This window comes from Canis lupus, chromosome X (genome assembly GCF_011100685.1).
Source record: "Canis lupus familiaris isolate Mischka breed German Shepherd chromosome X, alternate assembly UU_Cfam_GSD_1.0, whole genome shotgun sequence".
In the NCBI taxonomy this organism is placed as follows: Eukaryota; Metazoa; Chordata; class Mammalia; order Carnivora; family Canidae; genus Canis; species Canis lupus.
Window position 1 is genome coordinate 84,466,192 of NC_049260.1, and position 15,246 is coordinate 84,481,437.

Below are 15,246 nucleotides of genomic sequence, written 5' to 3' on the forward strand. Positions count from 1 at the left end.
AAAACTCTTAACCTGCTCCCTATACAATTCTGCTACGGAGCAGCAGACTGAAACTGAGGCCCTCCTGAAACCCAAGTCAGTGGCTTACTGTCCCCAGTCCCTTAAATGTCTTTGCCTAAAGGGGATGCCAGAAATCAATGGCCATTTTCAATGCCATGCCCTTCTTGAACTCATCCACGGTCATAAATGAACATAGGCTACTCACTGGATGTGCACTGGCTAAACTAAGCCTCACCGTGCAATTGCAGGCGAAAGATAGTACCATAATTATCCCCATTTTATAGATGGGGAGACTGACATGGCTGGGAAGCACAAAGTTGAGATTTTTAATTTTTTAAAAAGATTTTATTTATCCATGAGAGACAAATAGAGAAAGGCAGAGACATAGGTACAGGGAGAAACGGGCTCCCCGGGGGGAGCCTGATTCGGGACTCGATCCCAGGATCTGAGCCACTAAGCCACCCAGGCACCCCCAGAGCTGGGATTAAAACTGCTGGCGTGCTGACCCCAGAGTCCCCACTCTTACCAGAGGATGCTACAGTGGGAGAGAGAGGGTGTCGAGCTGCATGCAAAACAGGCCCACCCATCACTCGCTACCCAGTCCAAGGTCAATACCAAGCCAGAGAGACAATCACTCACATGGCATTCCTGCAGATGATTTTTCAAAATTAACTTTTTTATTAATTTAAAAATCCAGAAATACAGCGACTACATAAATAAGTACCCTATTTAGGTACCTGTCCTGTGAGAAGAGCGAAAGGCTAATACTGTTACGTTACTCTGGTTTACACGAGTTAACTAGAAAATGGCTACGACTGCTAAATGGTGCTTATGGTCTTTGTTGTTCCAAGTGTTTATGATACAAATAAATACAAGAAGAACCACATCCATTCCTTTCCTAGCTACAGGTGGCTCGGCCTCTTCTCTCTACTGTCCTACTGCCTACACCAAACGCTGAAAGGTTTCTCCATTGGCCTAGCACAGCTCCCCAGCTCCTGCTTCCCACAGTACTTTGTAAAGGTGTGTTCCAGCCCCTGGGGGCAGAAGTCTATCTAGGGAAGCTCTCTGGGTGTTCCCTTATGGTTGAGATTTCAGAGAACACCTGGGTGGGAAGGCTTTGGGGTGAGTCATCCAGAAGGGGAAATCACCACTTTGCTTCAGGATCCAGTCACTTGTTTCCACACTATGGAAATACTGCCACCTCTGGGAGGGAGGCAGCAGCTACTAAGCAGCCTCTGCAATAAAGCTCTGTGGCCTCTCAGCCCTGGGTGTCCTCCCTCCCTTTCCCACAGAGACTATGTAGGAAGGGTTGGTAAGAGACTTGTCTCTTGAAGGCCTGGCCATGAGGCACCCCCGTCTCTTATGAGAACAGATTCCTTTATGCCAGGTGGCCATAAAGACCTCTGCATTTTTCCCTCTTGGTGTCAGCTACTGTAAGGAAAACACTGTTCCTCTTTCCTGCAGTCATGGAGTGGGAATATGGGATGTCTGCCTCCTTAATACTTCTGAGTACTCATTAGAGTTCATTCATGCCTCTCAGAAGGGATGAATCTAGAAGGCCCACTTGAGAGCCAGGTGGAGAATTTAGAGTTTTGCCACAAAAATGATTTCTAAAAGCCAGGCCTCAGAATGGATAAGTTCCACTCTGGTATCCAGCTGCAAATTGACATTTTTGGAGCAGCCTTCTCTAGGATTCATGATTCAAACCCCTGCTTGGTGGATGAGATGAGAATGGCAGCAAAGCTTAGAACAAAGATCCTAACCAGAATGTCCACCTCCCCTAATGAGCAATAACTCTTCTAACTGAAGAGCCAATAATCAGAAGCTTGTGGGGGACTGAGCCCTTTTGCAAAGTCAAAATGAACTCCTGTAACTGGAGAAGAAGGAACCCTGCCCTTTTAAGGAGCTTCTAGAATGTAATCGTTTAACCTAAAGTTTTGGACTACAGATTCTGGCATCAAGAAAATGAATGAATATTGAGCTATTCGTCGGTGATTTCTATGGACTTGAAAACACAGAATGTTGCCTTGTGGACCCTGAGCCACCATTTTCTTCAACATTTATTTTGTCTTGTGTGGACTCAGTTTCAGAAGATTCTATCCCAGTTCTAACTTCTTTATGGGGGCCTCACGGGCTCAGGGAAAAAAGAGAAGTGTAGCACTAGGGAAAAGTTATTTAGAGCTTCAAAGTGAATGTGGCCACGAGACGGTGTTCTTATTCTTCACCTTGCCACCATAGTTGGTGACGGTGGCAACCACACCACTGACCCAAGGGCAGAGCCTTTTGCTCACAATTCCTTCTTTCTCCTCCTGGGTACCCACAACTTCCAAGCTACCTGGGAGCCAGGCAAGGAGGGGAGAGCCTGTGCTGGCTTTGCCTCAGAAGGAAGGTTGCAGTTTAGTGTCTGGTGTATGTGTGTGTGTGTGCACGCATGTGTGCGTGAGTGTGTGCATATGCATGCGTCTCTGGGTGGATGTGGAGGGGGAATTAATTTTTTCTTAAAAACACAAGACATCCTAAAAGTCGAAGAGTATAATTTCATACACATATTTTCTCTGTACTACACAAATCCTGCTAAGCAAATTCTTGTCTTTTTCTTTCACTGGAGTGACTTTCTAGATAGAAACCCTAGGGTTTTGTTTACTCTTTAACCTGTAAAGAAATGTGATTCTCCCAGAAACTAGAGCAGTGCTGTGGTGTTCTATCCTGCTTCCTCCCACAAATAATTCGAGACTCTTCTAGTCTCTTTGGAGGAGATGTTTAAGGACTGACACACCACTCCACATAAAGGAGCAAGTTATACTGTGCATGGCGTGGATAATGAACTGCATTTGAATTTGGGGTTTTAGGGCACTGGTGACTTAAGCAAAATAAGCCCGCAGTCCAGCTGCAGCTTCAGTTTTCTTGCTTCACCCTCTCCAACACCATCTGTCTCGTTTAACAGTGGCCCTTTTCAGACCTCTCCAGGTACAAAACCTTGACCAAATCTTCAAGCTCTGTTCTGCACACACGACTTGAACACATCTGGCTGATCTGAGCTTCTCCTTCGGTGAATATCTTCCACTGGCCTACAAAGCAAACACAAAGCAGCCCAGAGATGAAAGAGGAGAGAGCAGAGCCAATGAGGAGTGTAACCAATCTACCCCATCCTTACAAATGCCATGTGGTTTCAAGCAGAACAGCCCCCAAAACACTTTTTGGGGAACAGATACGGACAACGGGCCGAGGAGTGTTCAACACTCAGTATTTTTAAGAACGCCACGAATAATACATAACTGCCTCACAAGTTGAACCGAAGTAGTATTCTTGGAATTTTTCCAGTATGTTTAGCATTTGCAAAATGCTCCTCTATCAGGTCATTAGCTATTTAGGTGGCTGATTTGGCCTCAGGTCAAATAAAGCAGTACCTGCGTGTTACTGAGGCTCTGCTTACTTTTTCGGGGCCAGATACTAGTTTAGGGGACCTGATTATTTACCACTCTTTTCTCTATTTGTGCCACCCCTGGCTAAAAACTGTCCACCTGTTTTCTTCCATGCTCAGATGCTGTCTTTACCAACCCCTTTTGCACCTCTCACTTCACTCTTCCCCTCAGTGGCTCTCTCTTCCATTCCCTGTTTTCTCCTCTTCCTCCATGGACATGTCTATGCATCCAGCATGTCCTTACCAACTTGCCTCTTCCCCATTCCGTCATGCTAGTTGAGCAAACATTTTGGAGTACACACCCTGTGCTGAGCATTGGAAACTACTCTAGATCCTCTCTCTTCTGGACCATCCCTTTTCTGACTTTCCTGATCCTTGGGTGGCAAGGTCTTCCTTTGTCCTGCTGTCATCTTGCCACGGCAAATAATCTTTGTAACAAACTGCCCACCCTGGATATCCTCTGTGGTCTTTTTATTCCTGCTCTCATGGTGTTACAAGCTGGGGAGCTCCTGGTCCAAGGTCAGCGAGCTCCTCTTAATCCAGAACCTATTTCGAACCTCTTTTCTTTCCCAGGCCACAGGAGATCATGACCCTCTTCCCTTACAGACTCAATTCCTCTGCTCCTTCCCTTCTTCCTGGGATCCTTCACTTTTCTCTGTTCTCTCCAACTCAACAGGAAAGAAGAGTTGAGCAAGGCACTGGCTTCCACGGAAGCCCTGCTGTGTGTCAGGATCTGATAGCTACATGGGAGGAAGGATCAGGCTTATTTTGCTTTGTCCCTAGGTGACCCCACAGGATCATCTCATTCCCCACTTCCTTCAGCTGCACACAGGTGGAGGTACATGCCATCTACATTTGTTATATACCCCAAATTCTATTATGGACAAAGAATTTATTTCAATCATCTTTTGAGCCGCCTGCCCTCCTGGTGCCCAGCACAGTGCCTTGCTCATGGGACAAACAAAAACGTGTTCTGTGAAATTACTTGGTAATTTCAAAAGTCACATCATTGGTACCAAATCCTAGATTCTGCCCCCTTTATTCCTTACTCACATGTAAGGACTCCCAACCCCCACCCCCACCTCATTTGAATTCTCCTCCCATTCAGTTTATGGTCTCCTGTCCCCTACAGAATAAACAAGTGACCTCATCAACCCTATTTTCAGCTGCCCATAGGATAAATTCTGCTCAGATGGCCTTTAAGTATCTTCATCTAAACATGTTCTGAGTGAAATGCATTTCCCCCCCCCACCAGTACCTGCTTATTCTCCAGTTTCCCATTAGCTAATTACCACTATTCACCAGGTCTATAAAGTTGTTACTCCTGGAGTCATTCCAAACTCCTTTCTCTCTTTGTAATGATCCTGATGATTTAACCCCAGAGTTGTCCCTCATAGTGACCTCTGTTCCCTGTCTCACTGACCTAATACAGTGTTAAGAGCTTTTTTTTTTTCCTTTTTAATGGTATAAGAGCTTCCTAATTCAGAGTACCACCAGCTACTCACCATGGGAGTTCACTTTTCACTCTGCACAGCGGGACTCCTTTCTAAAAAAAACAGATCTGCATGCATCGTGCACTTGCTTAAAACACTCCCTTGGGGTTCTCTGGTCTGGAAAGCAAGCTGAACTTCTCAGCATGGCATACTGGGCTCTTTGGAATATGGCTTCACCAAAGTAAATTTGTATTAAATCTATCTGATAGCCAAGAGACATCTTTCCAAAGCACCATTTTCGTATTATGAGGCCATTTGTAAGTCTGTAGCAACTATCAATGCCACCTGCCTTCTACATGAACGTCTCTCCAGTTTCTTCCAGGGCCACCCACTCACACATTTGTTTGCTCCTGAGTTAAGTTGCTCCCTCTTCCTGAATGGATGCCCTGACCTGTTGCCCCATCACACCCTGGTCTTTCAAAATATACCTCCTCCAGGAAGCCTTCCTTGCCTAAGCCCACCTGGCTCTCATCTCATTGTTCCTTGCAGATTTCCTCTGAGTGCTTAGGTATTTAACTCTTCAGACCTAGATTGATTCATAGAGAAGGCATCTTCGTGTTCTTTCTTGCCCACTGGCAATCCCTGTGGATAGAAATTCTGGGCCTTGTATTCCTTCACAAGTGCTCCCCACCCCCCAGGGCCTAGAAGTATCTAGTCCTTAGGCTGCATCCTGTGTAGAAAGAGGGAGCCCTGCATGTATGCTTGAGTGGCCAGATGCTTTTAGAGAAACATGACCGCTCAGGAGGCAGTTCCAAAGAGTCGACCAGAGCTTTGACAAATTGGGATGCGTTCAATTTCTCTCTGTCTCTTATCCCCACCACAGAAGGATGTAGCCTTCTGGATGTGAAGTCTCTACAAATGTTACCAACCCAGGAATCCTGTGAACTTTCTCTGATCTTTTTGAGACTCTAGGGTTAGCAATTTTCATTAAAGATAATCAGGGGAACCTTGACTCAAGGTAGCTTATGCTCAGACTGCATCTGGATTTGTATTCCCCAGGTCTAAGCTTTTCAGTTCACGTTCAGACACCCCCTCTGCTGCTAGGGTCCTCCAGAGAAGAGAAAGAAAATTAATGGACAAGGCAAAGGGACTTTCTTTAGGGCTACGCTACATCGAAGGCTGGAGGCGTTTTCTGGGGAGGAGTAAAGAAAGGCAGGTACCACTTACTCAGGGTTGTTCTGGTCACCAGCTTGAAGTGATGGAGTTCCTCAAACATCCTTTTGGAGATCTTCTCAATATGGAAGTGCTGGAGGATGCCTGGGGCCAAGTGAAAAGTGCGGCAGGTGGTCAGGCCCTCTCTAACTGGAACCACCACCACCCCTTTTTCTGCTTGGGTTGAGCATATCATCTCATTACAGGGGCTTAGGAGCATCGAGCTAGGCTGTGTAATGTGCTTAACCAGGAACTTGGATGACTTCAGGGTTATAATTGACTCCATCTGTTTCCTTGGCTCATTGGCCTCCCCCTCTGGTTCTCCGGAGGATAGAGATATGGAAGATAGTGTTGCTGACCATGGGATCCCCCTCCTGGGGAGAGCCACACAGAATCGAGCATGGGTGCTGGTGGGAGCTTCTAGAGCCAAAGGCAGGACTGGAAATTCTGCCCTCACCCCAAGTCTAGGTAGATGATGTTCTTGCCAACCACTGGGCTGCCCTTCTGGCCAGCAGTGAGAGCCAGCAGTGGAACTGCAGACAGGTTGTTTGTGTAAATGGAGAAGCCATCCCTGTTCCCAAATTCACTGAAAAGCGTATTTCCCTTTGGGAAATATTCACAGCTCCTTCAGTGTTCCCTTACAGAAAATGGGGAAAGTTAAAATAAGGGGGGGGGGCACCCGGTCTCAACTTTGCCTGAAAAGCTTTTATCGGCGTAACACACAAGCTGGAAAAATGGCCTTGCAGTTAAGGAGCAACAAGCTACCAGCCTACTTCATCCTCATGTCTAGAGAGGGCAACATAACTGAAGCCTGGATTTTTCTCTGCTAGCCAAGCACTGAACAAGAGGTCATATAGATGCTATGCTAGCAAGCTGAAAGACACCCGCATGCTTCAAGGGGGTGAGCGATGTGGAGCAAAAAATACCAGGTCCATTGCTAGGGAAGCCAAAAGAAGAGGGCTTAGTCCTAGGTGACCAGTTACAGAGGAGCTAGGGAATCAGAGACAGAAAACCAACATTCCTAGGTATAGAGCAAAAATAAACACGGATGAGAAACATAGGTGCATTAAAGCATATTTTTAAGGGGTGTGGAGGAACTCGCTCTTTTGGGTAAGAAAAGTTGGGGAAAGGGAGCCAAAGAAGCCCTACTAACACTCGAGCAGTTGTTGTTCAAAGTATGGTCCAGGTGCCACCTGAATTAGAATCACTGGCTGTTTGTGACATGTTGGGGCACTACCCAAGGCCTACTGAATTCACAGCTCTTGGATGGGGCCAGGTGAACATGTTGTAAACCAGCTCCCTTGTATGATGTCGAAGCACAGTAAAGTTTGAGCTCTCTCAAGCCTTATGCAGGAGCCAGGAGAAAAAGGATGTGCTTTATTTCCCAACTGAAATCTTACCTCTTAGATTTCTAGAAAACTTGACCAGACTAGATCAACACTAGCCTCATATCTGTGGGATGGTTTGAAGAGCTTGCTATGGCAGTCAGCTGAGTAAGCAGAAAAGGAATTGGAGGGACATAAAGACTGGGATTGTCCCTTTGGTGAGACTCTAAATCTTTTTGAGGGTGGGGATGATGTTTTCAATGTGTCTTACTCCAGAGAACACAGCATGCTTTGAGAGATTAGCCTCGCACCACATGAATGAATTTTCGTGTTGGTTGAGCTTCGTGTCGGAAAGAATGGTAGGCTATAGTCTGGTAGGTTGTGATCTTAGCTACACATTAGAATCACCTGTGGAGCCTTATGAACAAATGCTTATGCCAAGGCCCCTTCCTGGCTGATCAATTGGCATCTCTGGGGATAGGGCTCAGGCATTTGGTATTTACAAAAACCTCTCCCAGAAGATTCTGATGTGCACTCCGAGAGGAGGAAGACTCCTCCAGCCTTTGTTGGTATGAGAAAGACAATAAACCCCAAGGGTCGATACTTTAATTTTTGGACAGGTCCTAGTTGAAACGAAAGGTCATAATCACAAACGTGTTAGTCATGTGTTAGTCTCTGAGCAATCAGGAGAACTGAGTCAAACAGAAGAATAGTTTGAAGCAAAAATCAAGGTAAGTCTTCCCCTCTTTTCCTGTTCCTCCAACCCCTTACAAAAAATGACAAGAAATTAATATTGTCGTGCTCACCTTTTCGAATGGTCCAAACGTGGACCTCTACCTGAGGTGGTCTCTCTGTCTCCAGGGCTATTTTTCTGGTGGTCTCCCCATCCTCCATGAACACAGACTCATACACAGGCATCGTTTCTTCTCCACAAAAGTAGCCCTTGCTGTCAAAGTTTTGGCCTGGAAGTTCTTCTGAAATCAGGAAGCAAGCAGAGGTTCACAATGGCTTTCCAAAACTAGAAACAAACATCTGCATTCAGGTATCTCGTTGTTCGGAACACCTGGCACTTGTCAAACGTGGACAGTCAACAAGAGCATTCTCACGGGGATAGAAATCCCACCTATATTTCCTTGGCTCAGTTTAGGCCACCCTGTAACAGCCACCAAATCACAAAGGAACACATGACCTTCCATTTAAGGCCATATGGTGACAGAATCCAGAGCTCTGCAGAACACTGACCCACAAAGTATACTGGATCCATCCCCTGCCGCTGCTCCCCTGCCCGCCACAGAGGAGTAGGCCTTCATGAGGAGGAAGAATGTGGCCAGGTACAAATCTCTTAGGCATTTCAGGGTATATAGGATTTTCCATGCTGGGTCCAGGTCATGGTCTGTTTAGCTCGGTGTTACCAACAGAGACCCAGGGAATGGGCTGACAGAGCGCTTTGGTTAACTTCCCTGACATCACTTAGGTATACTTAGAAAACATTTATGACACTCATTTATGTGCATATACTTGCCCAAAGGATCTATTCAAATTGGCTTGACATTTGTGAATGCTCTTTGATTTGTTTGTAAGGGGAAAGATAATACCAGATCAACACCAGTGCCAAAACCTAGATGTCAGATTAGTCATATGTATGCTATGCCAAATGAATGGTTGGGACACGCACACACACACACAGACACACACGCACAAAGACTGGTCAAATCCCTCAACTATGGATCATTTAAATTATAAACTAAACTGCTGTATTTCAGCTTCCAGGCATAAAGATACCAGCCCCCTCATCCTTCCCATTCTGCTCCACCCTCCTCTTTCCTCAGCCCCCAACCAAAAATAAAAAGTTTCTCTCCTAGTTGGATTATCCATGAGTTCAATTTCCTTGCTGGCTTCATGGTCAGCACCCTCTTCAGCTGTGTCTTTAAAGTATACTCAAGTCAGAACAACAAAGAGAAGCCATGGACAGCCTGAAAACTTTGAGTATGTACAGAAGTCACCTGTAAGATTATCTGAGGAAACCCCTGAGAGCTGGGCGCTTTGGATCTGTGACTTCAATTAGGGAGACTTGTTAATAGCCAATTGGATGCATTTGAACCAGACGCTGGAATCAAATTGCTATCGTGCATCTCTCACTGACCTGATTAGCTTTCCCACCCTCACCAGTATTCTGGCAGTGTTTAGGACAAAATCAGTCTTCTCTTGATGATTCCAAGTTGGACTACTCCATTTGCAGGTCATCCTAGAGCCAAGCTTCCTTTCTCCTTTTGTCCTTTTTAATTACTTAATTGCTCAATGGGCCAGCCTTTTTTGATGTGTTACGTAATTAAGGGATGTGTGCTGGCACTTCTCATAACGTGGGAGAAGTGGGTCTCTGGGTATACAGGGACCTCTATGTATGTATCACACTTAGAATGAGAGCTGAGGGGATCCCTGGGTGGCGCAGCGGTTTAGCGCCTGCCTTTGGCCCAGGGCGCGATCCTGGAGACCTGGGATCGGATCCCACGTCGGGCTCCCGGTGCATGGAGCCTGCTTCTCCCTCTGCCTGTGTCTCTGCCTCTCTCTCTCTCTCTCTGTGTGACTATCATAAAAAAGAATGAGAGCTGAGTTCAGTTTTCAATTTTTTTACACCAACGGGGTGCCTAGGTGGCTCAGTCGGTTGAGCATCTGACTCTTGATTTTGGCTCAGGTCTTGATCTCAGGGTCATGGGATAGAGCCCGGCGTCAGGCTCTGCGTTCAACATGGAGTCTGCTTGTCCCTCTCCCTCTGCTCCTTCCCCGCGCCCATGTGCTCTCTCTCAAATAAATAAATAAAACCTTAAAAAAAAGTTTTGCACCAGCTTAATATTGGCTACAGCTATAACTGCTAAGTGATATCCTTGATGGCACTGTAAATACCCATAATGTACTGAAAGTTCTCCCAGTGTCCTGAAGAGTCATCTTACACATCCCACCAAGAGCTTAGTTTGTTCAGGAGAAGGGCTCTACAAACAAGAAACCCCATCAGTGACTCAACCTCAGTTGGCATTTGAAAATATTGAGTAAACCAAGTGTGTCTTTCAAACTACCCAGTGGGCAACATCCTCCTCATTCCACACCCTTCACTTCAATGTGTTTTCTAATTGCTTCATGTTCACCTCATTTCATTTCCTTCCAAGGAAGCCTGCTATGTCTCAAGTCATTTCCATCCATTTCCGCTTCCCTGAAGAATGCTTGTATCCCGAGCACTCCAGAACTAAGAAACTGAGAAAGCATTTCCTTATGGAAGTGGAGAGGACTGGCGATGTATTATCCCCACTTAGGTAACTTTTAAGTCTCAAAGAGGTGTTTTCTGCTATAAACCAAAAGAAGTGTGTAATTTTGGGTATTCCAGACATCAGGGAGGTGTAGTGAGGGCGGGAGAGAAGTTGGAGAGCCTTCAAGGAGTAGAAGTCCTACACAACACTGTAGGTGACCACTGCTGTGCAACGCCAGGCTGGCCTCTACCAGAGCAAGGGCAAAAGAGAAAAAAACTCACATCCTTTATTTTGGCCTTTGCTTGTGACTGGAGGAGCCTGTGATCATTTGTTATAATGAAGCTTTTGGATGGGTCATCAGTGAATTCTATTTCTCTCTTTTCCCTTCTCAACACAAATAACTGACTTTACTGTTTTTTTTTCCATCTATCTTCCTCCCTCTTCACTCTTTGTCCCCTTTTCTCTGTCATGTGTTGTTTTCTAAGAGGCTGGTGATGTTGTGATCTTTCCCTTTCTCGTTCCTTATACTGCTCGGGACTTTAGTCAAGTATCCCTTCTTCAGAGAAGCCTCCCCTGACCATTCTTTTGAAAGTGCCATTCAGGGACATCTGGGTGGCTCAGTTGGTTGGGCGTGATCTCGGGGTCCTGGGATCAAGCCCCATGTCGGGCTCCCTGTTCAGCAGGGAGTCTGCTTTTCCCTCTCCCTCTGCTTCTCCCCCACCTGTGCTGGCTCACTGTCTCTCTCAAATAAATAAATAATTTTTTTTTTTAAAAAAAAGAAAGTGCCATTCATTGTCACCACCCCCATTTACTGTTACCTGATCCTGCTTGGTCTTTTTCACAGTACCCATCACAATGTAAAATCACCTTGTTTGTGTTCATTGTCTTTCTTTTCCCTATAGGATGTAAGGATCAGGCTGGCAAAGGGCCTTTGGCTTGTTCATCTCTCTCTCTACTTGCAGATAGTAGGCACATAATATGTATTTTCAGATTGAAGGCACAAGTGAGTGCACGTTCCCTAATGCTCTGAGGTTTCTGAGTAGCTGGAGCAGGTGCCCTGGCATCTGTGGATAATGACTCCATTAGGCAATGTGACTATCAGGTGTCACTCAGTTTGCCGACACTCCTGCCTGGCTCACTGAGAGACAGGCACACAGAATGGGACAGAGATTCTCACTTTCCATGTTGCTCTCTAAGTCCTGTATCTTTCTCTACCCCCTGAGCAGGGTGGGAAAGTAGCTCTTCTAGAGAGAAAGGTTGGATCAACCAGACTCTTTGACATATTGTGGATTGGGATTCTGAAGGGCAGTTTTTTAAATAATAACTTATTCTTCTCCCTACAAAGGTAATAGACATTGTCGAAAATTTTGGAAAATATGGATAAACCAAAAGAATAAAATGAGAACTACCTATAGTTCAATCATCCAAAGACAGCTACTGTTAACAGTCTGTGATATGCCCTTCCAGACTTTTTTTTTTTGTCTAAGTGTATTATACAGGCTTGCTTTTTTAACGCAAGTGGAATCATAATATTGTTTTGTAGCATGCTCTTTGTACTTATCAGATGTCACAAACATCTTTCCATGCAATTAAATCTTGGCCTACAATGATTTTTGCTGGTCGTAGTATACAGCACAGTATTTATTTAACAATTCTTTTTCTATATTCAGTTGATGTGTTCACTTCTTGTTTGAATCACCCGCATCCCTAAAGGCCTAAGCATACAATGAAATGGGATTTGGTCTGAAGGTCTGAGGTTGAAATTGCAGTACTGTATAGTGGGAAGGATTTACCTTCCCTGTGGTAGTTTAGATAATGATTAGCTTTTGTCTGAAATTATCATGCTGTATTACTTATATGACTGTAGATGTTTCACTCTTGACCAAAGAGAAAACTGTGTTGGTGGAATTACTCCTAAGGGGCACTAAAAGGTTTGAGGATCCAGTAAGATTGCACACTTGGAGGTTGTGATAGGTTACTGTGGCTTGGTAGCCCTCATGTCTGTATCATGCTCAGACTGTACTCTCTCCCTACCCCTAATGAGTGTAGTTCCTCATCAGATCTAATGCCCCAATTCTCTACTCCAGATCAGATAGGTCCTGTCTTCCCTATCTACATCTTACCCACTGTTTACTGTGGAAGATGAGGGCCATTCCACTAAGAAAGATTTTGTTTTTGCCACAAATAGATCTCATACTTTAACGTGCATGGGGATCAACTGGGGGATCTTGTTAAAATGTTGATTTCTGGTGCAGTCGGTTTGGGGTGGGACCTGAGTCTGCATTTCTCACTAGCTTCCAAGTTCTTCTGGTCCACAAACCAAATCTTGAGCAAGGCCATAAACTACCTATGTCAGAACTTCCCAAACCTGTCTGCACATTAGGATCACCTGGGGATGTTTTCAAAGGGCTCCCTCCCAGCCCACACCTGAAATCAATGAAATCATAATCTCTGGGAATGGGACACAGGTATTTTTAGAAGCTTTCCTGGGGGTTCCAATGTGCATACGAGTTTGGGAATGACTGGCCTACATGAAGATGCTCAAAAAAAATATGCATTGACTAAGTTCATGTTGGCCTGCTGATCATAAGGAATTGCCTAAGTTGAAGGAATATACGATTTAGCTCTCTGCCTACCTTGAAAAAGTTTTTGGTTTTTCACCTGTGTTTACAAAAATGCAGGTAGGCATAATAAATGATAGATTAATTCATGTACATGGAATTCATTCACTCCTAGAATGCTGGGAGCTGGAAAGACCCTAAGAAATCATCCACTCTAACCCTCTCATTTTGCAGATAAGGAAATTGAAGCTCAGAGAGGTGCAGTGACTTTTTCTACGTCACACAGGAAACCAGTGGCAGAGCCAGGATTAGAATGCTGGATCACCAATTCCCTATGCTGTCAACTCCAACACTACAGACTATGTTTTTATCTATTTCGTATGCGTTAAAACCACTATTTAATCCACTTGCTTTTTTTGTTATCAGTTCATATCTTCTACTGCCCTGGAAAAGACAATGGGCTGTAGGTGACCTGACATCCAAACCTTGATTTTATTATCGATTTGTGGACTCAGGGCAGGTCACTCAATATGCTTCAGTTTTAAATTTTATAGAGCAATAATAGTATCATTATAAAACTGTAGCGTTAGGACAGGTGCTTGGAGATTAATTGTTCTAAGCATACCATTTTAAGGAAAAGCTGATGGAGGCCAGAGCAGATCTGTCACATTTCCAAGGTCACACAACAACTTCACTCAGGCCCAGAACCCACTCTCCTTCCACTCTACCTCACCTGCCTCCCATCCTGTCTCAAAAGGGTCATGGATGTGATTGTGCTTGATCAGTTAGATAGTGACATCAATGACAGGTGCTACTGCTCTTCTGTATAATCCTCATAACTCAATTTCTCTGCAATTTAGAAAAGCCAGGCTTAAGTCTGGCGCTTAGGGCTACATGGGGCCAAAAGTTTAGCAGACATAGGCACCCCTCCCAGTCTATTTCTGAGTAGTAAATTTCTTCTAATCAACCATCTTATCAGCCCTTCAAAAGAGGGGGGAATTAAGTTCATTGTTAGAACTAGTAATATTGAGATGATGTGTCAGGTTGATTAGGTTTCTGATGCTCAATGAATACTGAGAAGGACTCTGGGGATCTCAGTCAACCAAAGGCAGGGCTTCCAACCAACGCACCTTTTGCCTTTTTACCTGGACACACCTTGCAGCATTTTCCATCTATTTTTTGAGGATACTTGCAGGGGTATCGATTGGGGCAGTGGATTTTCTTACACTCTTGCTTGGTGACATTACAAGTGCACAGCACACACTCCACAATGCCAAATGCCCGGAGGTTTGGGTGCCAGGACTCGCCGTGGGAGTAGGTCTTTCCATTGGAAACACACACTGAAAGAGAACATAGGACTGGAAATTAAAGGCTAGGGAGCTGAAACGGGCCCCTGTGCTCAGAATGTAAGCCCTGAACCCCTCAAGACATCAAGCATCCTTTGTCCTTTTCATGCTGTGGATATATGTTTACAGAGCAGCCTCTGTAACCAAAAACAAACACAAAAACAACCTCCCCACAAAACAAAAAAACCCAGCTCAGTTCCTGTTTTATCATTAGCAACCATTCAGGTCCTTCAGGAGCAGCCTCTGGGTGCTCACAAGAGCCCAGCACATGGTGAGCAGTCACTAAATGCTCTGAAAGTGGAGGAATGAAACAATGCATGAAAACAGAGTTCCATCTGCCCTGGTTATCTGCAAAGGAACCTCTAGTAGAATTTAGTGTCAATACCTGCAATTTCAAAAAAAAAAAATACCTGCAATTTCATAAAAGATCTGTATGGCCCAAGTGGATATGCTTCTTGGTATAAAAATTTCCCAGAGATATTGGCTGCCAGGGAGGCCAGTTGCAGAAACTATTGCTCTTCACAAAGGGCCAGTATTTGCATATCCTGAAGCAAATCCTTTCAAAATATCAAATGTTATGAGAATCTGATCCACCAACACAGATGGATATGGAGTTAATGGCGATGGCCTTCTGTCTGGCATGGGAAGGAAGGCACTAAAATGGGATCAAGAGGGAAAGGATCATGAAGGAGCCTTTCATGCCTCTAAT

The 15,246-nt window shown here is 44.9% G+C and overlaps 1 protein-coding gene across 6 annotated transcripts in view; it reads right to left on the minus strand.

Annotated features, from left to right (window-relative positions):
- Positions 1-655: 655 nt before the first annotated feature.
- The window catches only part of CHRDL1 (chordin like 1), a 120,414-nt gene continuing 105,823 nt past the window's right edge, over positions 656-15,246 (minus strand). For 3 of the 6 annotated variants that reach the window (XM_038588074.1, XM_038588073.1, XM_038588075.1), the window contains exons 9-12: positions 14,322-14,531; positions 8,198-8,365; positions 6,082-6,171; positions 656-3,068 (exon numbers count right to left, since the gene is read on the minus strand). In XM_038588074.1, coding sequence (XP_038444002.1) covers positions 2,938-3,068; positions 6,082-6,171; positions 8,198-8,365; positions 14,322-14,531 — 599 coding nt within the window. In that variant the 3' untranslated portion in view covers positions 656-2,937. Of the gene's footprint in view, positions 3,069-4,920; positions 4,968-6,081; positions 6,172-8,197; positions 8,366-14,321; positions 14,532-15,246 lie in introns of those variants that run through there. The other 3 variants (XM_038588076.1, XM_038588077.1, XM_038588078.1) reach the window with 2 other exon arrangements.